The sequence below is a fragment of the Tiliqua scincoides genome, chromosome 8 (assembly GCF_035046505.1).
Source record: "Tiliqua scincoides isolate rTilSci1 chromosome 8, rTilSci1.hap2, whole genome shotgun sequence".
NCBI lineage: Eukaryota > Metazoa > Chordata > Lepidosauria > Squamata > Scincidae > Tiliqua > Tiliqua scincoides.
The window spans coordinates 12,068,642-12,096,005 of NC_089828.1; the positions used below are offsets into that span (position 1 = coordinate 12,068,642).

The following is a 27,364-nucleotide window of genomic DNA, read 5'->3' on the forward strand; positions in this document are numbered from 1 at the left end:
CACCCAACAAAAATCAATTATAGTAATTGAAAATGTTAAACCTTAATTAAAATGAAGCATTTCCAAATAGTTTCCTCTTTTTCTGCTGCTTCTTCTGCTGCTGCTGCTGCTACTGTTCTTTACCATGCAATCCTAGGCATGGTTACTCAAAAGTAAATCCCACTGGTTTAAATAGGAGATACTCCCATGTAAGCGCATATAGAACTGCAGCCTATTTAGCCTAATCAGGAGACTTACAGTGATTTCATGCGCATTTACTTAAGTCCCACCAAATTCATTAAGGTTAACTTCCACTGAAACCTCAGTGCATTTTTGTTCATTTATTACCATACTTCTTATTTCAATTAAAATTGTAAGAACCTCCTGGTTGGAAGAACTCTCAATAGCCTTCTGCATAGTACTACCTTGAATTCAATGGAAGGAAGATGGGATATAAAGAAGCCTGACCTGTTGATTTTCTGCCTATTATGTAGTTTTTAAAGGGACATAACTTGCATCTGTATGAAGATGTTAACTCTACACTAGGCCCAGGAGACATCTATTGCATCTAGTGGGGCAAGGAGCAAATAAAAGCTATCATTTTGATCCTCTGCCCAGGACAGTTGTATCAATTTCTCTCCCTCCTCAATCCTCTTGTTGCTCTCCTCCCTGCAGCTTGGCCTCTCTTGCATGCAATCTTGTACCAGATGGTAGCTGAAGATGCAAATTGGCTGTCAACTTGGGGAAAGATATTCTCTATTCATATTGTTTCTTTTTTTACTCAGAGCTATTTGAGGTCAGGAAGTAACAAGTTGGCAGGATGACTGAGCTGTGTCTGCTCTGCTGCCTAACTGCATTATCTCACACCACCAAGCAGCCGCTTCCTAGCACTCAGCAAAGACCTTGCAGTGGCTTGCACTGGCAGTCACTAGGAGGACATAACCCAGACCTGTGTGAAATAATAGAACTAATGCATACCCTATAAGCAATTTAAAAGGCATCTGATAGTCTTTGCCAGCTGGATATAATCCACAGGTTTAGGAATCTGTAACCTTGTGTCAGGGTTTTTTCTTTTCTTGGAGAGTATTTCTTATCTTATTATCTTAAAAGAATTGTAAAAGGCATGCTTGTGTGGATGGCCAAATGCCCACTGCAAAAACTTTCCTATTCTGGTTTTTCTAGTTACAAGATATAGCTATGCCTCTATAGCAGTGTCACAGTCACAAAGTGACTTTTTGGAATTATGTTCAAAGAGTGGTACAACTGAGATGTCCAAGGGGCAGGGCAGGCACCCCCTCTCCTAGCCCACTCACCTTAGTAGGTGAGCAGGAACAGGTGATGGTGGTAGTGATGGTGGGGGTGGCCCATGCAAGTGGAACTTGCATGCTACATCAGGTGGCATTTTGGCTGAGGTTGGCCCTTACAAGGTGCCATGTCCTTTAGTTTTCTGATAAAATGTTTTGTTAAAATGCTGGCAAAGCACTGCCGGGGACATAATTAGAACTTTGTGATGGTTGAGAGGCCTACTGAGAGCTGGCATTGGACCCTCTGCAAGATGCCCGATTGCCCCTTCCTTTCTAAACCCAATGGGGTAATAGAAGTGGATTAAAACTGTAGTGGAAAGGTAGCCCAGGACTGAGATTGAGGTACCCACATTTATTTGGTAACAAATTAGTTTTGTACTATATCATTTGTTTTGTCTTGGCCTGGGCCCCCTGGAAGCCCTGGGGATTTGCCCCCCCTTCCCCCTCTCCTCAGGCCTGATGGTTAAGTAATTTTGTACAGTCAGTAGTTAAAATACCAGAGAGACCTAGTTATTGATATAACAAGAGTGCCAATAAGACTAGCTCCAAATAATGGTCTTCATAAAATGCAGGGTGAAATGCTGAGGTGCTTTCTCTGTAGCTGAGCACAAAGGACTCTTGTCTATTTTTTTAGAATCTCCCTTTGCCCTTTTGGCCTAATGTAAGTCCTGGAATGGACTGTTTCAGCCCAATCCTATCATCCACGTCTAGTCATAATTAAAGTCCCATTAAATTCAGTGGGACTTAACTCTCAGTAACAAGATTGCAACCTTAGGGCCAATCCTATCCAATTTTCCAGTGCTGGTGCAGCTGTGACAATGGGGCATGCGCTGCATCCTGCAATGGACGGGCAGTCATCGAGGCCTCCTCAAGGTATGGGAACTTTTGTTCCCTTAGTTTGGGGCTACATTGCGGCTGCATCAGTGCTGGAAAATTGGATAGGATTGGGCCCTTAGTCTATGACTAACCTAGGGTAGTCTAAATTCTGGTCTGGGTTGAGGAATGGTTTACATAATATCCAGAAACTCATTTTGTTGGGGACTGAGGGCCAAATCCTATCCAGCTTTCTAGCCCTGGTATAACACTACCAATGGGGTATGCATTATAACTTATGGTACAGAGGCCTCCACAAGGTAAGGAAATGTTTGTTCCCTTGCCTCAGAGCTGCATTGCAGCTGCACTGGCACTGGAAAGTTGGATAGGATTGGGCCCTGAGACTGCAGCTCAGGAGTAGAACATGTGCCTTTGGCACAGAAAGTTCTCTTTCTGGGCCCAATCCTATCCAACTTTCCAGCACCGATGCAGCCCTGAGGTGAAGGAATAAAAGTTCCCATACCTTGAGGAGGCCTGCCTGTGACTGGCTCCTCACCACAGGTACTGCAGTGCATGCCCCATTGACATGGCTGCAGCGGCACCGGAAAATTGGATAGGATTGGGGCCTCTGGCATTTCCATAGAGGCCTGCCAAAGACCCTTGTCCTAAACTGCGCAAAGCCACTGCCCATCTGTGTAGAGTGGACAATACTGATCTAGACTGAGGAATAGTTTGACTGAGTGGGAGGCAGCTTCATTCACTTAGAAAGCTAACTCTGATATGTGCAAAATGGAAGCATTTTCTACCCTGACCCCATGGAACTAAACAGTGTTCTCCATGATCCTAGAAGAGTGTTCGTTTCCATCCCTATCTCCTTGGAAATTCGCATCCAAACTTGCTTCATGGAAAAGCTGCAACCACTAGGCATGTTTGTTTACTTGGACTGAGACTTGCTCCTAAGTGAAGTGTTCAGGGCTTTAGGGCCCAATCCTATCCAATTTTCCAGTGCTGGTGCAGTTGTGTCAGTGGGGTGTGCACGGCATCCTGTGGCGGAGGGGCAGTCACTGGGGCCTTCTCAAGGGATGGGAACATTGTTCCCACACCACAGGGCTGCACTGTGGCTACACTGGAGCTGGAAAGTTGGATAGGATAGGGCCCTTACAGCCTAGCCTGGGTTTGAGAAAACAGCAAAAGGAACTACTCTGTTGGAGGAGGGTGGGAAAACCCCCAACCTAAGTTAAATTCTAGAAAAGTAACCCCCCCCCCCAATCCTCCACTGCCAATGTTCCCAGTAGGAACAGTAAGCTGTTCCCAGCTTGCATGGATCTCCAGGTCCATGTGTGAACGCTTTTAAGCCTTTGGGGTCATGGCTGCAGCGGTTGCAAGTTGGAGATCGATGTCAGGATCGGGATTCCGTGCCTGCGAGGCTGTGCGTCGCGAGGCAGTTGCGCTACCTGCGCGCTCCCAAACTCCTGCCCGGTCGCATGCAGTGGCATAGCGGAGGGGGGGCAAAGCACTAAGTTTTGCAGGGTGCCTCCCCTTCCAAGACATTCCAGGTGCGGGGAGCAAAACGGAGGCTTAGTTAGAAGGGGGGCAAAGCACTTTGTTTTGCAAGGAGCCTCACCGCAGCGTGCAAGGGGCCCCTACATCTCTGAACCATTCCAGGTTGGGGGGGGGCAAAACAGAGGCATAGCTAGAGGGGGGGCAAAGCACTATGTTTTGCAAGGAGCCTCACCGCAGCGTGCAAGGGGCCCCTACATCTCTGAACCATTCCAGGTTGGGGGGGGGCAAAGCACTAAGTTTTGCAGGGAGCCTCATCGCAGTGTGCAAGGGACCCCTCCCCCTTCGAGCCATTCCAGGCGGGGGAGGGGAGCAAAACAGCGGCGAATGCCTGGAATGCCTCTGAAGGGTGGCCCTTGCACGCTGCGATGAGGCTCCCTGCAAGACTTAGTGCTTTGCCTCCCTCTAGCTATGCCTCTGTTTTGCCCCCCCCCCCCGAATGGCTCGGAAGGGGAGGCTGCCTGCATGACTTAGTGCTTTGCCCCCCCCTCCGGCTACACCACTGCATGCCAGCAGGCAGGAGGGGTGCGGGGGGAGTCTTCCCCGCTGGCTTTCAGGGGAAAGCGGCTGGGTGACGGGGCGAAGGGAAGCGCCCCCTTAGCAGCAGCAGCCCGGCGTCTCCTCCTTGGCTCGGGAGAGGCGCAGGCGCGCTGCTCGGCGGAGAGATAGCGGCCGCAGCCTGGCAGGCTCCACCGGCTGGGGAGGGATGGAGCTGCCGCCGCCTTTCCTTTGAATCACACCGGGCGGAGGAGGAGGAGGAGGAGAAGCAGGCGGCTGGTGGCTGCTCAGGAATGCGCGATCCTCCCGGGAAGCTCACGCCCTCTCCGGCTGGGCTGGATCCCTGCCTCTGCTGTGCCAGGGCGCGCGGGCTCTTGGAGGTGGCACCCCTGGCTGGCCGGCTGCTGGTGGGGCTTGGCGAGATGACCTGGGCAGCTGCAGGACCCCCCGTGGACGGCAAGAGGCCTTCCTCGCAGGCAGGTACATCCCCCCACCAACCAGCCCCTCCACCGGGGGGCTCTTGCTGTGCGCACAGGTCGATCGCAGCCTCCGCGCCCACCACCGCTCTCTTGCCTGGTCTCCAAGGGCGCCTGGTAGGCGCAGTGGTGCTGCCTTGCTGGGCATCCCCTCCCTAAGGACAGTGCGCGCACCGCTGCATGCTGCTGGGCTGTGTGTCCTTCCTCCATCAATCGTGAGTGTCAGTGGTGTAGCTAGAGGGGGGGCAAACCCCTACGTTTTGCAGGGAGCCTCACCGAAGCGTGAAAGGAGTCCCTCCCCCTCCCTTTCGGAGCCAGGCATACGCCTCCGTTTTGCTCCCACTGCCTGGAATGGCTCCAAAGGGGAGGGACCCCTTGCCCACTGCGGTGAGGCTCCCTGCAAAACTTAGTGCTTTGCCCCCCTCTAGCTATGCCCCTGTTTTGCTTCCCCCCCCCACCTGGAATGGCTTGGAAGGGGAGGGACCCCTTGCATGCTGTGGTGAGACTCCCTGCAAAATTTATGGCTTTGTACCTCCTCTAGCTACACTACTGGTGGATTTGCTGCTCTAAACTCTCTGCTGTTCCAATTGCTGAGGGTGCTAGTGTTGGCATCTGTGCCCCCCCCCCCAAACTCAACATGCTATTAATGTTAATCCTACATGATGTTGATGATGGCTGGTGACTCACTGAGTGCCATCCCCAGCTGTGTGACTAACCCAACAGGCAGGCCCCTGCCCTCCAGAGTGTACAGCACAAATTGTTGGCAGAGGGTGTGGAGGAAAGAAGAGGGAGGTGCAGGATGGATGGGACAAAATTTAAGCTGCATGTTCTGAGCCTTCTTCACAGTGCGCAGGAGCATCTTCCTCTTACAGTAAAGAGTTGATGGGGAATTAATGGGTAGGACCTGATTTGTTTCCTGTGGACTAATTGGTGTATGTTTGCATGTTCGTAGCTTTGATTCATCCATGAACCTGACCCGATGTGCACCGGGATCCTCCAGGAGCAGGAATGACCCCAGCGAATAGCAGCAGAATGACGCATCCCAACCTGCAAGAGGAAGTTGCTTGAGCAGTACCTGTAGCGAAGCCTTGTGGGCACCCAGCTGTGTTCCTGGCTGGCAGCCTTACTATGGCATCCGGCATCTGGAACAGCCTCAGGTCCATGCTGAGAAAGAATGAGGACCCCTTGGTTTTAAATGATTGCAGTGCCTTTGATTTTCCAGAGGAGGTTGAGGATGAGGAACTCCCTGGGCTCAGCAGACTGAGATTTGTGGTGTCTGATCATTCTGCCGATGTCATAACTGATGCTTCTGCCAATGGAGACCACATTGGACCGCATTCTGATGACGAGTCCTTGCCGGACAGGAACATTGCTCTGCGGAGCGCCCAGACGGGTCCCAGCACAGATCCTTGTTACAACTGCAACAAACAGAGAGAACTGTTGAAGCAGAGAAAAGTGAAGAGAAGGCTGGTCCTAGCAGCAGTTCTCTATTTTCTCTTTATGTCTGGGGAGCTTGTAGGTAAGAGAGTCTGGTTTCCTCATTTTAAAGGAGATTTTGTGATTGTGCTGGAAAATTACAGTGCCTTGGGATGGACCTTTTTAATGATTTACTCGGTAGGACAGTACCTTGGCCATGAAGCTGGTGATATCGCATTGCAAAGAGGCAGCAAGTTCAGAGACAGTCCTGAGTAAGCAGAATCGGCACACAAGGGAGGAGGGGGAAGTGGAAAAGGGCACTGCCAACTTCAGTAATTGCTGTTGTTTGTAGTATTTGCTATCAGTAATTGTATTGACTAGCTGCACAGTGGTTCTCAAACTTTTAGCACTGGGATTCACTTTTTAGAACGATAATCCTTCAGAAAGTGATGCCATGGCCGGAAGTGACATCATCAAGCAGGAAAATGTAACAATCCTAGGCTGTAATCCTACCCACACTTACCCAGGAGTAAGTCCCATTGACTGTCATTGTTAAAAGCATATACTTAGTAGCCTGTTAAAAGTACAGGCGTGTAACATTTCCCCAAATGCAGTCACATACCATGATAGCATCAAGTCTAATATACAAAAAATAAAATATTGAAATGAATGTGGACCCACCTGAAATTGGCTCGTGACCCATCTAGTGGGTCCCAACCCACAGTTTGAGAAACACTGGACTAGCATGATCTCCATATTTAAAAAAAGCACACCTCATTAGATTTGCTAAACTTTTTCAGAATGGGATAAATATATTTATTAAATAAAAAAATTTTTTTTTAAATAAAGGAAAACACACTAATAAGGAACCCTTACCAGCTGATCTGTCCATGTGCACTTGTAAGTTCCATTGTAGTTTTACCTACAAGTATAACTATTTGCTTAAAATACAGCTTTGGGCAAATAGCTCTCTTTTATTTTACATATGAAGAGTCCTGCTGGATCAGGCCCAATTCTGATCAAGTCCAGAATCCTGTTTGCCACAATGGACAAACCAATGCCTCTGTGACGCTCACAAGCTAGAGATGAAGGCATAACGCCCTCTCCCGCCGTTGCTCCCTTGCAACCAGATTTTGTAGACATTGAAACTATCCATCCTTGATAGAACCATCCCAGGTCATGGTCCCTGAGAGAAAGTAATATATCCGCCCTGCTGAAGCTGGGTAGCGATAGGTCTGTGCCAGGACAGGAGACTGCCAGAAATTCTGTATGTGCTGCCTTGAGTTCCATAGTGGAAGAATAAATGGAATCTAACATAAATAGCTAATCTAATAACATTAATAGCTGTTACTAAATTCTGCGGAAAATACTTGGATTAATTCATTGCAGCCTAAATCCTGTTTTGTTGTTCTAACTGGGATTTCATTTCAACTAACTTTTTGTGTTACGTGCATGGGCATATCGTTCAGACTCTTAATTCTCTTGGAAATTTGTGGAGTTCTGGAGCAGATGAAATAAAAGCAAATAAAATAAAACTTCCCTCCGTAACTGAAAAGGTACTTTGTCTCTTCCAGTCCCCCAATTTATGGTAACTGAAAATTGTTTTAGACATGGACCCAACTACTTGCGTAGCACTTGTGTATACATAGATGCCTGGGCGTAACAGACCTGAGTATAATCATGAGATTTCTTTTGTAAATTCACAAAATATACTTGCCACAATCCATTTAGCCCTATTGACTTCAGTGTGTGTGTGTGTGTGTGTGTGTGTGTATACATGTAGGCTTTCCTTGGATCCATTATTTCTGTACTCTGAGGTGTCACAATGAGCACCTTGTAATGCAGTCGGGATTGTTAAGCAAGGTTTGAGCATCTTTGAACAAGCTAATTACAGAACACAGAAGGATTGAATTAACCAATAGCTGTGGAAAAGGTGATTGTCGCAGCATTTTTCCCCCTGTCTAAACTAGCTATGGGGTGCAGCACAGCAGATTGTATCCGTGCTCCAAGTGGGCTTCCCTGTTATTGCTGTGGATTTGGGGGGAAGGGGATGACGACTCATGTCCTTCTGGAGCTCCATCTGCTACAGCCGTCAGTAGGAACCCAGTTTGCCTGGCATATCTGGATGGCTTTTTAGTTTTGCATGGTAGAAATTTTCCACAAATACTGAATGAGTATTTGCACATTCAGTGTTTTTGTGGTATGTGTGCATTTTTATTTTACTGACCCCTGCAACTTTTTTTTTTTTTTTTTACTAATTGTTGTATTTGGTGGTTCTCAAACTTTTTAGTACTGGGACCCACTTCTTAGAATGACAATCTCCTGGGACCCACTGGAACTGAAATAATGGCTGGAAGTGACATCTGTGATCAACCAAAGATCCCATTACACAGGTTGCTCATGTTGTTATTTGCATAGCTAAGAATTCAAACATTGCAGCTCAGAAGTCAAAGCAGAATGCAGAATTGGATCCTTCCCCAACCACACAGCCCTCCCCCCTTTCCAGCATCCCATCTTCCCACCTATTCAGGGCCTTACCCAGCAGCTCTGTATTCTCAGATCTTTATTTTCAGTTTTGTATTTTCAATAGCGGCTGAGCTAGGCTCTACACGGCTCACCTGAAATTGACTCATGACCCACCCAGTGAGTCCTGACCTGCAGTTTGAGAAACACTGTGGGCAGTTTGCTCTAGTAACTTCTGTGGAATTATTGCAAGGGTTGTTTTTATAAGACTGCGCTCTTGCATCCCTGAAAGTTGATTTCCCAGGAAACTATGTGTGGGACAGGAATCTGAGCAAAATGTACAGTGGCAGAAATTAAAAGAGCATGGTGATCTGGAACCCTTGGGCAGTTGGTTTAACCAGAGCAGGCCGAGGGCGATGGATTGATGAACTGTCACACTGTGGGTCAGATAAGTCCCTGCTGAGCTCACTACCTCCTTGGAAAGTTTACTCTGTGCTGCTGACTCACTCCCTATTTCCCCCCCTTGTTGTTTTATGTCCTGAGTACCCTCAGCCGCTTGTGAAGGGGATTGTGATCAGCCACCCATGAGATGGACCTTCGTCCTTCATGGCTCACTGAAGACTGCACTGGAGACATCAGCTCATTATTGACTGGGATGTTAACATGCCCCTCTCTTTTTATATGAAGGGACAATAGGAGGGGTTTCTTGTGAACACAGCTGGGTTAAAGACATGGAGGACACTGTCCTCCCTTCTGGGGTTCCATACCTTTGTAGACCCTTATGCTCACTCACAGAGGCAAGATAATCTCAGTAACCCTACACTGTTGATTGACCTGTGTGGTTCATGTAGGTTTTGGGTGCTGAGCCTTCGTGGGGTGGGGACCATAAAATAGCTTTCCTCTAGTGAAAGCTTTCTAGCTAGAGCATGAAGTTTGCTTTATGGATTGCATTGATTGGATATATTTTTCTTAAGAGCAGTCTCACTAGACACTGTGAAGCTACTCTGCAGCACATGGGGGGGGCTGCATGTGGAAATATTAGTCTCTTAGGCAGGGCATGCTTGTTTGAGTAAAGGTTTCCAAGGTGGGATATTTCTGGCTAAAGTTAACTCATCTGTACTTGTTGCCACAGATCCTTTATGTATCTGGGTTTATTCACAAGTGGCAAGGAATAAAGTTTACTTCATAGGAATTGTAGATATGTTACTATGTCTTTAAGCAGAACATTCTGTAACAAAGGCTTACAAAGGGGTTGCCTAGAACCATTAAGACCTATGTCTGTGTTGTGCATCTTGAATGAAATGTGTGAATGTGGCAAGCAAGTACAGTCATTTCTCATTCTCTGCTAGGGTTAGGTCCCTGGAAAATCTAGTGGATACTGAATTTGCAGATACCAAATCAATATGGGGAAAAATGGGATTAGATTCCAGGGAACCCTATTCATCATACACTTTATGAACTTGGATCACATCTTGAAGTCTATGAGGCTGAGGTGTTAGTGAGGTGAGCTCATCAATATCTGATGCTTGCTTCTCCTTGCTGGCTGTCCCTTGACAAGTTGAAGGTTGCTGGCCCAACAGCAAGGCCTCATAGTTCAGCAGTGGAGAGGAGGTTGCTTCACCCTTCTTTTTCACCTGTCTCTTGGCACCTTCCCTGGGCTTGCCCAACAGAGAGGCCTCATAGTTCAGCAGTGGAGAGGAGGTTGCTTCACCCTTCTTTTCCACTTCTCTTGGCACCTTCCCTGGGCTTGCCTCAGAGAAGCCCTCAGGTAACCTTCCAGAGACTTCTCCAGAGTTGTAAAGGTTCAACTGGAGTCCCCAAGATGGTGGAGCAAGTATGGAAGCAGACAGAACTGTGTCTGACTATTACCCCAGGCCAGCTCAGACAGGTTCTGAGCTGTCTGTGACAGATCAGGAGAGAGATCTTGGGGTGGTGGTGGACAGGTCGATGAAAGTGTCGACCTAATGTGCGGCGGCAGAGAAGAAGGCCAATGCTATGCTTGGGATCATTAGAAAAGGTATTGAGAGCAAAACAGCTGCTAATATAATGCCGTTGTACAAATCAATGGTAAGGCAACACCTGGAGTATAGCATCCAGTTCTGGTCGCCACATCTCAAAGAGGACCCTTCAGTCTTGGAAGACTATAGTATTGCGCTCTGAAAAGTGGTTCTGGAACAGTGTCTTCTCCAGTGCACTAAGCCTGGGTAAAGTAGATATGGAGGACAGACTGTCACCCATATCCCCCCTCTCCACGTCGCTGAAATGGTCCAATGGAAAGGCAGAAGCAAATATGGTTGGTTCCAGTGGTGTCACAGGAGTTGCCAGAATGTGACTGTGTTCAACCATAAACTGCCTCAGGGACTCCAGCTCTGGATTTTGCCTCAAGGTTGACTCCTGAAGCCTTTTCCATAACTGGATGTAGCCACAAGGCAGTGGAGGTTTGGGATCAGAGTTTTCCTTCTCTCAAATGAGCTGCCTTCCCAGGCTAAGAAGTCCCATCTACCCGGTGGCTGTTTAGTCGCCTCTTAGGACAAGTACAGCCAAACTGAGGGCCTATTTTTATCCCCAGCCCTCAGGGGACAAGTTCATGGAAGAGGATATAGTGGAAATGGAAAAGGTGCAAAAGAGAGCTACTAAGATGATTATGGGGCTGGGGCACCTTCCTTATGAGGAAAGGCTAAGGCGTTTGGGCCTCTTCAGCTTAGAAAAGAGGCACCTGAGGGGGGACATGATTGAGTCATACAAAATTATGCATGGGAAGGATAGAGTGGATATAGAGATGCTCTTTACACTCTCACATAACACCAGAACCAGGGGACATCCACTAAAATTGAGTGTTGGGAGGGTTAGGACAGACAAAAGAAAATATTTCTTTACTCAGCATGTGGTTGGTAAGAACATAAGAACAGCCCCACTGGATCAGGCCATAGGCCCATCTAGTCCAGTTTCCTGTATCTCATAGTGGCCCCACCAAATGCCCCAGGGAGCACACCAGATAACAAGAGACCTGCATTCTGGTGCCCTCCCCTTCATCTGACATAGCCAATTTCTAAAATCAGGAGGTTGCACATACACATCATGACTTATAACCCATAATAGATTTTTCCTCCAGAAACTTGTCCAATCCCCTTTTAAAGGCCTCCAGGCCAGATGCCGTCACCACATCCTGTGGCAAGGAGTTCCACAGACCAACCACACACTGAGTAAAGAAATATTTTCTTGTGTGTATGGAACTCTGCCACAGGATATGGTGACGGCATCTGGCCTAGATCTCTTTAAAAGGGGATTGGACAAATTTCTGGAGGAAAAATCCATTACAGGTTACAAGCCATGATGGTATGTGCAACCTCCAGATTTTAGAAATGGACTATGTCAGAATGCCAGATGCAAAGGAGGGCACCAGGATGTAGGTCTCTTGTTATCTGGTGTGCTCCCTGGGGCATTTGGTGGGCTGCTGTGAGATACAAGAAGCTGAACTAGATGGGCCCGTGGCCTGATCCAGTGGGGCTGTTTTTATGTTTATGTAATCCCAATGCCCATTCAATGTGGAAAATTGACCCAATCCAGATATCTTTCTAAAAAAGGAGTATAATTGGCTGGACACAATTACCCCAACTCCCTCCCCTGGTGGCCATATACTGTATACTTTCTGTTCTTCTCCCCGCCCCCGGATGGCACATGGTTCTTCTCCCCCCCCCGCCCTGTGATCACAAGGAGCCTACTCTCCCCCTCCTCCTCCTCCTGTAACCTCTCTCACCCCCTTCTGCCAGTCTGCCTGCTCATAGCCATACTGACCCCCCCTACGGTGCACCAGCACAGTATTTGCAGATAGGTGGCAATTTTGTCCCTTGCAGGTAAGTAAATTCGCATATAGCAAATTTGCATATAAAGCGAACTGACTGTATATCATGCTGTAACTTAATAGGTAACTGCAGCTGGTCACTGAGTGTCTGGGTTTGCCATCGTGTAATGTGTGAAAGGGACCTTTAGTATCATATGCCTAATTTTCTTTTTGTTTTCTTGCATGTTAAGGTGGATATATTGCCAATAGTCTAGCAATCATGACTGATGCGCTTCATATGTTAACTGACCTCAGTGGGATCATTTTGACTCTGCTTGCTTTGTGGCTGTCCGCAAAATCACCCACCAAACGGTTCACCTTCGGATTCCATCGCTTAGGTAGGTGGCCTTTTCCATTTTACTATGATAGCAGGTCTGTAAGTGCCAATTAGCAGTCAAGGCTATATCTTAGATCAGTGATTTTCAACCTTTTTCATCTCATGGCACACTGATAAGGCACTAAAATGGTCAAGGCACACCACCAGGTTTTTGTCAATTGACAAGGCACACCATGCTGCTAGTGGGGGCTCACATCTCCCATTGGCCCTATTAATAAATGACCTTCCCCCAAATTCCTGGGGACCACTCATATCACACCAGTGTGCTACGGCACAGTGGTTGAAAATGGCAGATCAATAAATAAAGGGCAGGTAAGCATCGGTGTTGAATCTACAAATGCGGTGAACCTGTTATGGCAGGGGATGGCAGTTCATGAGAGCTATTTTAGAATGTTGGCTAGTGGGCTTAGGAATTAGGCAGTTTGGGGAGGGGAAATTAAGATTTGGCCCACTTTTATATGCTTTCAATAGGTATACAGTACTTGTGTTTGCAAACATGCTTTTATGGGTCTTTGCTTTCTACAAAAGCTTTCGCCTACAAAAGCATGTTTGCAAACATTTTAGGGTTATACCTAAATGGGTATTGTGCGCTTGGACCCTGACAGACACTGCAATCTATTTAATCAAATGTACAAAGTAGATCCAATTTAATGCAGTACACAAATTACTTTGCTATGTAACCCTTTTTTAAAGACAATGTAGTTCTCTTCCTCCCCATTCCAAAAGGGCCATATGTTTTCATTCTTAGGGTAAGTGGGAGGATCTTAGTGTAAGTGGGAAGGGAAAAGGATCCAGGCTTGTATGAAGTTTGATTTTGTAGGGCGTGGTGGAGAGGCTCTGATATGCTGTCTGTTGAGTATTGGATTGATGGAATGCCCCTTAGAAACTGGGCAGTTGATACATGAGATGAAAAAACCCACAAAAAGTATGCAAGAATACAGCTGTTATATACATTTTTTAAATCTTCTCCTAAAAACTAATGCCCAAGGTAGCTTACTAAGTTCCACAATAAAGTGTACAATGTATTAAAAACAATAAACAAAATTAATAAAAAGGATAACACCATGGGGGGGGGCAACTGTTTGGTCCAGAAAGAACCAAAACACTATTACAGAGGGAAGACTTCAACCCATCACTCAAACATCCAAAGAAACAGAAACATTTTGAGCCCTTGCTGAAAGGGCGGGGTAGTTCACCCAGCAGGGAATGCCATACTTTTGATACCACTACAAGAGAAAGCTGAGAAGGAGTGGAATTCAGTCAGCCAACCCAGAAGGATACTTTGGTCCATGGTATCAAAAGTTGCTGAAAGGTCCAAGAGGACTAGCAGGAGTGCATTCCATCTGTCTAGTCTTTGGCAAAGGGCGACCAAGGTTGTCTTTGACTCGAAGCCCAGCCTGAAGCCGGATTGAAAGGGGTCCAGATCATCCATCTCCTCTAGGATGGATCTTACCCTTGCTGTCTGGGTAAGAGGCACTTTTCAAGTGGGTGCTCCTCTTTTTAGCAGGAGGAGAGTAACTGGCCCACCTCACCCCAGCAGTGTCTTTTCTAGTGGCTGTCTGCCGGTGTTCTTTTGCATCTTTTTAGATTGTGAGACCTTTTGAGACAGGGAGCCATTCGTTATTTGATTTTTCTCTGCAAACCGCTTTGTGAACTTTTAGTTGAAATGCGGTATATAAATACTGTTAATAATAATAATAGTAATAGGATCCCCTGGTGCTGAGATGCAACCACCCACTCTATCTATCACCTTATCCAAGAACATAGTTATAGTTAAAAATAAACCTTTTTAAATCTAATAACTTTTATTTCATTGCAGTGACTCTGCTTCTCTGGTTTGGTTTCTGGTCACATCTATTCAATTCACTGTGTTCATGACTTCTGTTTAAAAGCTATGAATAGATTTTTCAGCAGTTTTCTTAATACCCCAAATTGTAAAGGGGCCCAGGGGAGTTGCAGAATAACTCTAAGCACTGGGGTGTAGATAAAATGCCTTTTCAAAACTGCTCTTGGCCCCTGTGGGGTTGTGTTTCAGTCATAAGGATATTCATTCTGCAAAATTAAAAACTCTTGAAAGAAAAGTTTAGTTGCTGCCAAAGTCTCTATTGTTTGAGCCCCCAGTAGATTTGCTGGTATACAGTGTAGTACAGTATGGCTTTAATAACAGATGGCTGGGGTTATACTGATGATAAGGGGAAAAAAAGTCTCTATCGAGGAACAGAAAGCTTGGTTGGCAAAATGATGAAATGTAACCCTCCTTCAGTACAGGGTGAAAGGAGACCTTGGAACTAGCTTGTAAATCATAGTGCAGTCATAACATTTTCAGACTGTAAAGCAGCTGAACATTTCATGTGCCCTTATTGAGTCAAGACCCTTCCCTGCTTGCACATTCCTAACAAACGTGGCCATAACACTAATGATCAATGATGATTTAGCACAGTGGCAGTACTGTGGGCCTCTGAGGGTGACCTGTTGTGCAGTTGTGAATTCAAAAGAACACCTGACTCTGCAAAGCAGGGCCTTTAAACTCTGTTCTAGGAAATTCTGAGATTCCTCAAAAGCTTATCTGGGATCCCTCTGTGAGGAGATTGGCAATAGCAGGAAAGTTTCCCTGAAAGGCAGCTTGCCTGCTGTTTGCGAATCCATTCCTGCAGTGTGTATTTTGATTGTGGTCTGTGGGGCATTCAGTTCCTGTGGGGCAACAGTGAGGCCCAGCAGCTTGGCCAATGTCCCGATTGAACCAAGAGGGTACCTTGAGAGGCTACCCTAGAATGCAGTGCTGAATCTTCACTGATGGGTAGGGTTTCCATAGCAGACCACTGCAGAAAGGGGCAAAGTTTGAAAACTAGTTGTTTGTCCTAGGATGCCAAAAGCTGGATGTGAGGGAGAACTTAGTGTGAACTGTGTTTTCAGTGAGTGTACGATCATGTATATTCTGTTTGTGAGTTGGCAGGCACATTGGCATATCTAAGGGGTTTAGTGGGTACATTGTGTGGGTATCGTGCCTTGAGGGGTTGCCAACCTGCACCCCCAGCAGTGGACCTGAGGTGAAAAAAGTGGTCTAAAGCCTCCAGGAGGTCTTCTGAGGCTTGAAGAGTGCTTGCTTAGCCTCCATGGGCCTCAGAAAGGTACTTTCTAAAAGGCTTCTGGCATCTGGGAGGGGGTGGTTAAAAGTTTTTTGTGCCCACAGGTGCCAGATGCCTTAGCTATTTCACTGGGACATACTGACAGAAGTGGCATGGCCCCAGTATGCACATGCGCTAGTCACTCTGATGCCCGGTGCCACCCCCCACCTGGAGCCATGGCATCTGTCCCCCTTGCCCCCTCTCAGGTATGCCATTGCATATGCGTATCCATGTCACGTGTGCGAAAGACCAGTGAGCTTAAATAAGGGGAGCGTGGGGGTAGCAAATAACTGTTCTCAGTTATCTCTTGCATCCACTGTATTTGTTCTGCATTCACTATGCACATTTATTATTTACAATAACAAATTGTACAAGAAACAGACCATGCAGATTTGTGTTACCCAGTCTGTGTTTTTTTTCCCCCCTGAGGTGCAGAGGGATTGCTTTTTTCCAGAACGGACATTGCAATATTTTGTACCTGGAGGAAAAATGTGGAACTTCCCCAGATAGTTCACTAGTTGCTGTTGTGATTTCTGTGAGAAACCTGGCTGTATAAGTTGCATTGGGCAGTTCTGGGGTGTTTGCAGTGTCTTTAGTGAAAGACCCCAGTGCGTTCTTGGGTTGCGGTGGGTGCTCATCCTATTCGGCTCTAGTGTGGAAGTGCTCATCTAGCCATAAATATTTCCAAAGTGATGAGCCAGGGCAAGACAGCTCTTCCTATTGTCCTGCTAAATTATAAAGGAAAAGTCATGTTATGCATGATGGTTAACTCTTCACCCTGTACATGCGGAGAAGAATACTGTGTTCTCCCCTGCCCCCCACTGAAGAGGGATGTGTTATGTAAAGCCTATAAGTGTAGTTCCTTTGGCTGATTGTGAACTGTGTTAGTTATGAAAAGCCACCACAGAAATGCTAAATGTCAATGCATACATGTTCCTCTTGTAATATGGCTGCTCTTTTTATCTTTCTTTCTTCCCCAGAGGTTTTGTCTGCCATGTTCAGTGTATTGCTGATTTATATCCTTATGATTTTCCTCTTGCATGAAGCTGTCCAAAGAACCATCCATATGGACTATGAAATCAATGGGGATATCATGCTTATTACAGCAGCCATTGGTGTGGCAGTAAACCTCATGTAAGCTTTCTGTTTCTTTGCATTTAATAGTTGGGGTGGGTTGGAGTTTGTTCTTGGTTCTAACCAGATGAGTACTGTATTGGATTGGTTTCGTTTGTGTGGCATCCCATTTACTTGTCTATATATATTTCTCTGGTTACATATGGACTGCATTAAATGCATGAACAGTGGTGAATTTGAGTTTGTGCACTTCCTCCTCCTGTACTAGAGGGAAGGAGAATTCGAAACTTCCACTTCTAATTCGTAGCAAACTATAGTTGCTGCATTCTGCCTTTATCCAGAAGTGGAAGCTTCTAATCTTTTCTCCTTGTGCACAGAGGAAGGGGGGCACCTGTTCACACTCATAATGGCAAATTATGGTTTGATGTCATGTGTAAATGTGGCCGTGGGATCTTGGAAACCAACTTGCTTGTTATCTTAATGGCATGGGACAATTTCACCCTAGTTGCCTCCATGCCATTCCAATAGGGTATATAGGTTTCTATCTACTATGTAGTTTGCCCAGAACTGCATGGCTACATTCAGGTCACTGTCTGCTGCTGCGCAATATGATTTTACATGGTACTAGAGCAGTGAGGAAGCCAACCATAGTGAAGTGAAATTATGGTGGAACCAGGGGTATATCTAGGGTGTGGTATGATGGGGCCTTTGCCCTGGGTGCCACTTAGGGGCGCGCCAGGCGTGGACTTACTGGGTGGTGAGCAGTAGTGGCAGCATGCCCCCTATCTGCGGTGCTTTCGATGGTTCCCAGCCTCTGAAGGTGTGTGCTCATTGCCTATAGTTGGGCCCTCCTGCCCTCCCAAGGTTCTGTTTGGCTGCAAAAATGGAGCCATTCTGCATGCAGGGTCAATGTGGTGATGCAGGGGGATCACCTTGCCATATCATTACCATACCCCCGGCACCATTAGACCCCAGGACACGGCTGGGTGGAACCGTGCTGTTAAGGTAATGGCAAAGCTGTTATGTTAATAATGGTTTGTTTACTGTTTGTCCTCTTTTGGTCTCCTTTTGTTGTTTTCTGTGCTTCTCCTAGACTTTTCAACCCCCTTCTCCCTCTTACTTCTAGGTCTCTTGATGACCAGTCTTTCTTGCTCCATCCTAGTTGTGCATTACTGTGCTTTTGTTGCCCTTTCTCTGACCCTTTCCTGCTGGTTGTTTTGTCAACACTTGACCTCTCCTGTCACCTGTCTCTGTTGGTTCATCTGGCAAGGGATATGACCTCCTGCGTTCTATACTCTGCTGTACCTAAACTAAGAGATCAGCCATGGTTGGCCCTCAGGCTCAAACCAACCCTCTAAAGTGTGCCTCTCTTACATTCCAGCTACATGAAACCAGAGGGATGCAAGCAAGAGGAGACCTCCTCCTCCTTGTCTTACTGGTCATCCCTATTAGGAAAATAGGAGGGACACCAGACAGATCAGATCACACCTTTGCTCATGTGCTCTCCAAACCTCTGGAAAAGGTTTTGTATGAAATTGCACACACAGTCGGAGAGAGAGAGAGGCTTTGGGTATTATAAATACAGCTTTATCAGCTGTGTTCAGTAGTCTTCATTCATATGGTAATTTTTCCTTCAGTCTTCATATTCCAAGAAAAGAGTAAAAATATTGCAACCTTATTAAACTTCTTCTCATTTTAGGGAGCAGAATATGGGTTGGTCTTTTTCCTACTTGTATATCTTTCTACGTTTTCTAATTTTAGAATGGGATTTCTGCTGAACCAGTCCAGCCACCTTCATTCCCATTCCCATGGCCCTTTGCCTGTTTCTCCGTCCAACTCTTCCAGTACAGCTTCGGGGCCCAGCCACGTGCACACCCATGGCAGCTTGGCAGTGAGAGCTGCATTTGTACACGCCCTGGGAGACTTGGTGCAAAGTATTGGTGTGCTTGTAGCGGCATACATCATTCGTTTCAAGGTAGGACTTTTCTAGACCTGTGGTCATGGACGGTTTAGCACAGAGATGTCGTTCCAGACTCTTAGTAGGGTGTCCTTGCCGTGTGCTGCAGGCACTCCAATGTCCTCGCATCCTACTCAACAGAGAGCATACGCTGTGCACACAAAGGGATGAATGTGTGAAGCTGTTACTCCATCTAAATGAATGGGGACATCCTGGGGCACACCCAAAGAGCTCTCTGTGCACATAAGAACTCCCATCCATTCAATGAGCTGTTAAGATTGGATTAAAGAAGATAACAACAACAACAACAGTATTTATATACCGCTTTTCAACAAAAAGTTCACAAAGTGGTTTACAGAGAAAATCAAATATCTAATGGCTCCCTGTCCCAAAAGGGCTCACAGTCTAAAAAGATGCAAAAGAGCACCAGCAGACAACCACTAGAAAACACACTGCTGGGGTGAGGTGGGCCAGTTACTCTCCCCCTGCTAAATAAAAGAGGAGCGTCCACTTGAAAAAGTGCCTCTTAACCAGTTAGCAGGGGTTAGTGGGTAAGATCCAGGGGTAAGATCTGGTTGTTAGTGGCCAGAGATGGTCTTAAATGAAATTGATATATACCACTTAAGTTTGTGGGCTGGGAGATGTTATGAATTACAGTATACCCAAATATATATGAAAATACTCCTTTTCACCTTGCCTGATTTTACCCACTTGACTCACTGGCATGAGAGTCTGTGATTCTTTCCTCGGTTCTAAGCAATTGCTGTAAATTGTTCTTGCTTTTGCGCTATGTGTTCTGGGGGTTGTACCCTGGTTTGAAATTGCTTTGGTCCAGCCTAACCTAAGGAAATACCTCTCCCAGTGCAAAGTCTCACACCTGTCTATTGCAGTTGGCCGAGGAAGTGCTCTGTGTTCCTGACATCACAGGAAGTGCCTTTTGAGGGGTGATGGATGGGGACTTTTCTGTTTTGGTCCTAGTTCATTGATCTTCTTCAGGGAAATCCTGTGAACACCTGAAACAACTGACAATCTAAGGGCCCAATCCTATTGAACTTTCCAGCACCAGTGCAACCACAATGCAGCCCTGAGGTAAGGGAACAAATGTTCCCATACCTTGAGGAGGACTCTGTGACTGTCTCCCTGCCACAGGATGCAGCGTACACCCCATTAGCACGGCAGTACTGGCATGGAGGTAGTGTTGATGGCAATGACACACAGAGTAATATGGCTGTATCAAGTTGCCATGCCAAGTTAGACAATTGGTTTTCATGCCTCCTCTGACTGGCAATGATTTTCCAAAGGTCTTAGAGGCCTATTAAAGCCATCCCACCCTAGATCCTCTCTATTAAAGATGCCACAAATTGAACCTAGGACTGATCTCATGTAAGACAAGAGCACTACCACTAAACTACAGCCCCACCCTCTAAAAGAGGGGAGGATATGGGACAATAGGAATTGGGCAGCAAGTACGTCTGACTCCCAAAAGGCCTCTCTATTTTGCATCTGCAAAATATTGGGGTGAAGTGGCTAAAACTGTATTGGATAGTTCAAAAGAACGGGATACTCAGGATCACACCCTTGATAGAGGGAAAAATAGTTGTGTACATATAGCATTAAACAAGACACCATCTGATCAGGACATGACCTTTTTGTTTCAGCCAGAATACAAGATTGCTGATCCTGTATGCACGTACGTCTTCTCCATACTTGTGGCTTTCACAACATTTCGGATCATACGGGACACAGGAATAATTATACTTGAAGGTAACGCTGTTGTAGAATTCTGACACTTTGAAACTGAAAGTAGGTAACAGCAGTAGTTACTTCTCTGATGGTCTAAAGCAGGGGTGCTCAAAGTTTTTGGCAGGAGGGCCACAACATCTCTCTGTGCCGGGGGCCGGGGAAAAAAAGAATTAATTTACATTTCAAATTTGAATAAATTTACATAAATGAATATATTAGAGACAGAAAATGAATGAATGAATTCAATCCAGTTTATGATTCCATTCACCCTAATAAGGGGGGGGGGAATCTTCATGCCAGTTTATGATCCCATTCATACACACACAAAAGGAGGGGGGATCTTTCCACACTTTCACACACATACACCCACCTCTCCCTCCCTCCTTTGCTTGGGCTGCCTGCCTGCTCACCGAGCTGCATGCCTGCCTGCCTGCCTGCCCACCTAACTGCCCTTCCTTGCTAGCTAGGACGGCATGTGCTGCCTGCCTGCCTTCTGGGCTGGGCTGGGCTGGGCTTCCCTCCCTCATGCAGGATCTCTCTCTCTCTCTCCTGCACTCCCCTGGCTCAGGTTGCAGGAGGGGAGGAGAGTTGAGCCCAGCCAAGCAGGGCCCAGCCCAGCCCATGGGCAAGGCAGGGAGAGACCTCTTCCCCCCATCTCTCTCTCTCTCCTGCACTCCTCTGGCTCAGGTTGCAGGAGTTGGAACTGTTGTGTATGTTGGAACTCTGACCAAGAGTTGGAACTGAAGTGTATGTTGGAACTCTGACCAAGCCTGACTAAACCAAGCCTCCTACTGCTGCTTGTCATGTATCATTGTTGGTCTTGCTGCCAGGTGGTGGGGGTCTGGGGGTCCCATGAGTACCACCAGACACCACCTCAAGTACGACTGGTGGTACCCATACCACTGGTTGAGAAACACTGGTCTAAAGATCTTTAGAATTTTGGTCAATAAGTGTGGATATGGCAGGCCAGAGCCTTTTGGGATAACCAACCACTTTGCATTTTGCCACTGCAGTTTTTAATTGTCTTTTGAATGGTTTTCAAATGACTATTTTGATCTTTAACTACTGCAGTAGTTTTCAGACTATGAGTAAGCTAATTCTTGGAACCTTATCAATAAGATGTCCATTGTGATCTTTTCCTGAAATGTCCTCAACCACTGCCCTGCATGACTTGAATGCGTGCCATTGAACATATTCCCAAATCTTCTGCTACATGCTGGCAGGGGTTTCCTCAGCAAATGTGAGTCCGTGTGAAAATTATTTCCTGAGGACAAAAAGTCTCAAGACAAGTGGACCGCAGCTTCAAAATGAACTTATTTCAAGTGACTAAAATGTTTGTAGGTAGCCAGATAGCTGCGCTGCTGCTGCTGGTGGAAATGCAGAGAGAAGTAGGATTCCCATTCTCTTGCTATCAGACGAGAGCATTTCAAACTCTGCTGTTTGAAATGCTCTTATCTGATAGCAAGAGAATGGTATTGGAGAGTGAGCAAGAGTCTGTCTTTTTGAGACAGTTGCAATGAGAGTCGAATCCTATGTATGTCTACTTAGAAGTAATAACACAGGCCTACAAAACTGAGGGTCAGAAAAGTTTTTCCCAAACTTTATGGTGGTTTGATAAGGATTTGGGGTGCCGATTCCAAAAATGGCATCCGTTTTGCCCTGTCATGTCTCGTGTTGGAGATATAGTATAGCCTCATTAGTGAATGGTTCAAGTGGCTTCCTCATGAGGAAGCTGCTTGAACCATTCACTAATGAGGCTATGCTGTGGGGAGCCTGCATGCAATGTTGCAGTCTCGCATCTTCATGCTGAGCACAGATAATTTAGGTATGCATGATTACAATATGACTGTTGAAATGAGGAGGAGAACTCTCAATTAAGATGGTATCTTTCAGAGCATTTCCTTTGCTTGTTCAGTGGGACCTTCTGTTTCACCAAAGTTACTGATTACGGTTAGGCTTTATCATCACCCTGGAAGTATAGATCTGGCCTCTGTTTGCCCTCATAGTGCAATCATCCTGATAGACTGTTCTACAGGATATGATTTTTCTTTCACCAAAACTTAATTTCTGTTCTGGTCTGCCCTTTTACACAGAGACAGACTATCCGGAGTGATGAGTTCTGAACTCCCACTTCAGCTAAACACCAGCTCTCCAGCTCTGATGGAAAAGACAATCTCTGATAGTGATGAGCCTCCCTAGCTTCAGCAGAGCTGAACTCCCACTCGTGCACCAACTGAACGCTAACTTCTAGCACCTTCTCATTTCTTTTAACTTTCTTCTGCTCTTCCTCCCCCTTGCAAATTTGAATACTCATGCCTTATTTGGCTACCTTCAAGCCCTCACATCCCATCCCTGGGTGGAAGGTAGTTGTCTCAATCCTTTCGGACTGGATGCATTGTCCTATCCATCACATTGTGTTTAGTAAACTTATTTTAAACTTAAACGTTAATTTTTTTTAAATTTTTGTTTGTAGGAGTTCCAAGGCATTTGAATGTGGATCGCATTAGAGAAGAATTAATGAAAATTGAAGATGTATGTTCAGTAGAAGACCTGAATGTTTGGTCCCTAACCGCAGGGAAAACGATTGCGATTATCCACTTGCAATTAGGTAGAGTATGTTGTGGGATGTATGTGCATATAGCAAATTGCTGTGCTACTGAAGAAGAATCCTGTTCTCAGATTAAATTTGGAATTCTGGTGCCTGGCACTGAAGAAGTGAGGGGAAAGCACTCTTGCCTCTGTTTTTGTCCAGAGGAACAAGGACCAATGGGAAGTTGGCCCCAGTCCCTCCCTGGAAGAAAAACATAGCAAAAGAAGTACCAATTTGCTGCCTACTGTCAACCAAAGAACAAGCTGCTGCAGGGAGTTTCTCCTCCACCAGAAAGCTCCAACTGCCACTTGCCCTGGGATTGCAGGTGTTGAAGGTAAAGACATCCTTGCCTTCACCACCATCCAGAGGATGGATTACTGGGTAACTGCACCATTTCCGTCTGAACAACAACACCAGGAACTGACAATCAGCCCTGACATGTATGTTCTAAAAGACTAGATTCACAAAAGAAGAGTTGGCAGAGAAATCAGTGTGACAAATCCAGAACCAGTGGTGGAATTTTAAGATGTGTTTGCTTCCCATTTGGGACTAGGCTAATTTTTCACTTGTTGATCTAGCTTGGATGGCGGTGATGTTGCTATCCAGCAGCCGTTGATCCTCTGGCTAGTGATGCAAGCAGAGTGACCTTCCCTTTGACTTAGCCATTGTAAGGACAATTCTTGCTGGGAGGAATTGGAGAAGCAAACTCCTTGCAGCAGCTTGCCATCTAGCCAACAGCTGCAGCCAGTCTAGTCTTCGCCTTTCTGTGAGGAAGGGAGAGAGACCATCCAGCAGCTCTTGGTCTTCTGGCTGGTGACTGGGGTCAGATGATTTTACAACCTTTGTAAACCTTTTACAAAGATTTACAAAGGTCAACCTTTTACATTTTTGGCAGTGTTAGATATTTATTTGAGACATTTTGCTAATCTGAAGGGCAGGGAGTAGCAACTGGAGAAATCGGAGGGATGTTTCGTGACTCATGAACATGCCAATGGAATGGGGGAGGTTTTTCTCATTCATGGAATCTTCTCTTTCAGTTCCTGGTGGTTCATCTAAATGGGAAGAAGTCCAGTCCAAGGCCAGACAACTGTTATTGAACACATTTGGAGTGCATCAGTGCTCCATCCAGCTTCAGAGTTACAGGCGAGAGGAGAACAAACCCTGTGCAAAGTGTCAGAATTCCAGTGCCTAATTTTCCATGCATTCTAGGGACTTGCTGCCTTACTCTTTTTACCTTGCAGTCCAAGATCGTAAAGCAATAAATGCAAGATTTGCAAACAGAATTGAATCCCTTAGGTCTGGAGTGGCATTTTACATTCCATGCACCAAGAGGACTGGAACTGGAGAAAGCACTGGGTCAGGATTACCCTTGAATGAAGACGAGCTATATCTCTTCCCCCCTCTCACAGTTAATTTTTGCTAGGGTCTTCATGCCAATGTATTTTCAGCATATTGTTTACAGATTGTGTTATGGTTGAGTGGATACCTCAGAGTACACGTTCATGTGGTTGTTTTTTAAAAATGTGTAACTGTGCTTACACTCCAAAAAGGGCATCAGGAATTAACTGCTAAAGTTTTAAAAAGGTTGACAAGGTTGATCATGACAGTGATCTATAACGTTAACACTCTCTAAATGGGTTATACAGTATTTTGTTTTCCCTAACAGTCAGATTTTTACTACCTTGCTTAAAAAGCTACTGCAGGGATAACAGAAATGCATTTTTATAAGTTGTCTCTTCATATAAACTTGAATTTGTATTTGGAAGTCAAAATTTTACTGTAACCAGTCTTTGAAACTTAGCTTTAAACTAGGATTCCAAACCATGAAAGGTCTTTTTTTCTGGGGCAACATACCAGTTGTTTCACTTCAGATTTTGGGGCAGGACCCACAGTGCTGGAAGGAATCCATTGTCTTTTGACAAAGGATGTCCCCTGTAGCAAAGTATACTTAATTTTTGTAAAGTATATATGGTTGGAATCATTCTTAATCTATCATCTTGAATATCTAAAGTAACGTTTTTGTCCTGTTTCAAGAGGCCGTTTGGTTAGCATGGATCTTAATTGTAGTAAATACACTATAGGAGCTTCCTTGTGATTGATTTGTCTTGCTCAAAGAGAAGGGGCCTTATAGAAACCATGTTAAACACAAAGATCAAATCAGTAGAGGTAATGTAGAAGGTTAGTAAATATGAGGACGAAGATTTCTGACACATTGAAGTCCCCAAAACTTAGGGCTGTAAGAATCTGGTTTCCATTTCATCTTTGCATTCCCTTCCAATAAATATGGCTTTTGCATGATGGTGTAAGTGTACCAGTGAAATATTAGTGATTTGGTGAACCGTATTGCCTTTCAGATGGGGGGAGCACATGTGCTGTACCTGGATTTTGTTATTTTGCTCTTTTAACAATCACAAAGTAAAATCTTCCTTTCTGACCTGTGCTGAATGCAGGCCTTAAGAACCATTTGACAGGCATCTAATTCTTATTAGGTTTTCCTTTATTTCAAGGGTAGAGAGGCCTTCATGGGGCACAGATATTGAACTCTTACTGGAAGTAATCCAAAGTCACGTTGAATGCAGCACTTCACAAAAAATCATAAAAATAGCAGAATTTGGCTTGGAACTCCATCGCATCTGTCTGACTTTGAACTTACTAAAGAGAACTCCATCATTGCGAATAACATTTTGGTATAAGAGATGTGGTATCATTTTTGCCTAATACTGATAGCTTTGTTTTTCAGCTATGAAATCTGGGGCAGTCAACGTTTTTAAACCTTTGCTAGCAATACCTTATTTTCCTCAGAATATTTCATTTGCTGCAATTAAACAGCCAAAAAGGGTAGTTCCACTTGATCACAAATGGCAACAGAAATTGGAGAAGCAGGGGGATTGAAGTAGCTGAACTGAAGGGCCCGTTATTTGGCCTGTGTATAATTATTTAACACATGTACTTATAAATAAATATCCGGTACCTTTATGTAATGATGACCATTTTAAATATCACTATCCCCTGATGAAGAGTGAGCTTTAAAAAAATCAATATTGCAATTACCAGTTCTTGAAAGTAATTTGGATTGCTTGCAACCTAATTTTAAATACTGTTATGTTACTTTTTAAAGAAATCCTCTAATGAAGAATGCATGAACTCAACACTGTGTTTGAAATTAGTACCTTAATTAAATTATTTAATGCCCACCTGTTGGATTTCTGGTGTTGCTTGTAAATCCGAACTAGCCAACAAGCCTCTCCGTCTACCCATCCCAGCCAAAATTTCAGTATTAGTTTCAGCTAACATGCACTACTCAATATTTTCTTCCAGAACTAGAGTGGAAATCCTACAATTCAGTATGCTTGTATTTCCAGCTCAGAGACGAAGAGCCGGTATCTTTGAAACCTGCTGTTTTGCTACATAACAGTACAACACAAAGCCATATCACAGTTTTGTGAAAGGAAAAAAAAAATGTGTATCCCTTCTATATGAATTTTCTGGAAGTCAGGTATTTTTGCACACAATGGATATTCATAATGGATATTTCATTAAGCTGGGGTTTACAGTACACACAACTAGAAATTGGGGATTTGGTAGATCTATACTGTACTTTGAGTTTTTTATTGTAATTATTTACTCTATATTTGTTTTTTTGAAAACAAATGTGTTGCTTTACTGTGGATTTATTAAATTGGTTATTAAACTGCTCATTCTTGTGTATCACTCTTGTTATTGTTTCATGCCTATTTGAAGCAGCACGCCTTTGCATTTGGGTCTTAAGGTGTTACCATGGTTTGTAGTTACTGTATCTGTCTCTATTTTATTGATTTTTGCTTGCTTGGCCAAACCTGTGTTGGTACATTCATAGCGATTAGGCAAATGCCAAATAAGGAGAAGGCCAGGGGTAGGCAATCAACAGATAAACATGAGCTACTTAATGACTAACTGCTGAAGATCTACTGTAATGAATGAAGGAGTAAAAATTGAATTTCTTGTTATCTGCATACTTTTAAAAAGCAAATTAAAGATAAATTATGTTTGAACAATGGGACCTGGTGCTAAAAAGTGCCAAGTCTAGAGTGTATTATCTCAGCCAGTGTGCAACACATACCAAAAAGGGCTTCGCACTCACTGGAGGCAGAAAATCTGTGGGGGGGGGGGGAAGCACTAATCTACTGGGACCACAAAGGTCGAGACCGT

General features: G+C 45.2%; 1 protein-coding gene across 1 annotated transcript; it reads left to right on the top strand.

Annotated features, from left to right (window-relative positions):
• Nucleotides 1-4,367: 4,367 nt before the first annotated feature.
• SLC30A4 (solute carrier family 30 member 4) lies at nucleotides 4,368-26,865 on the top strand. The gene is made up of 8 exons (XM_066635503.1): nucleotides 4,368-4,634; nucleotides 5,583-6,149; nucleotides 12,542-12,688; nucleotides 16,793-16,946; nucleotides 18,648-18,861; nucleotides 20,502-20,607; nucleotides 23,060-23,194; nucleotides 24,214-26,865. Exons 2-8 carry the CDS (start codon nucleotides 5,759-5,761, stop codon nucleotides 24,366-24,368), a joined length of 1,302 nt encoding a protein of 433 aa, XP_066491600.1. The 5' UTR covers nucleotides 4,368-4,634; nucleotides 5,583-5,758; the 3' UTR covers nucleotides 24,369-26,865.
• The last annotated feature ends 499 nt before the right edge of the window (nucleotides 26,866-27,364 follow it).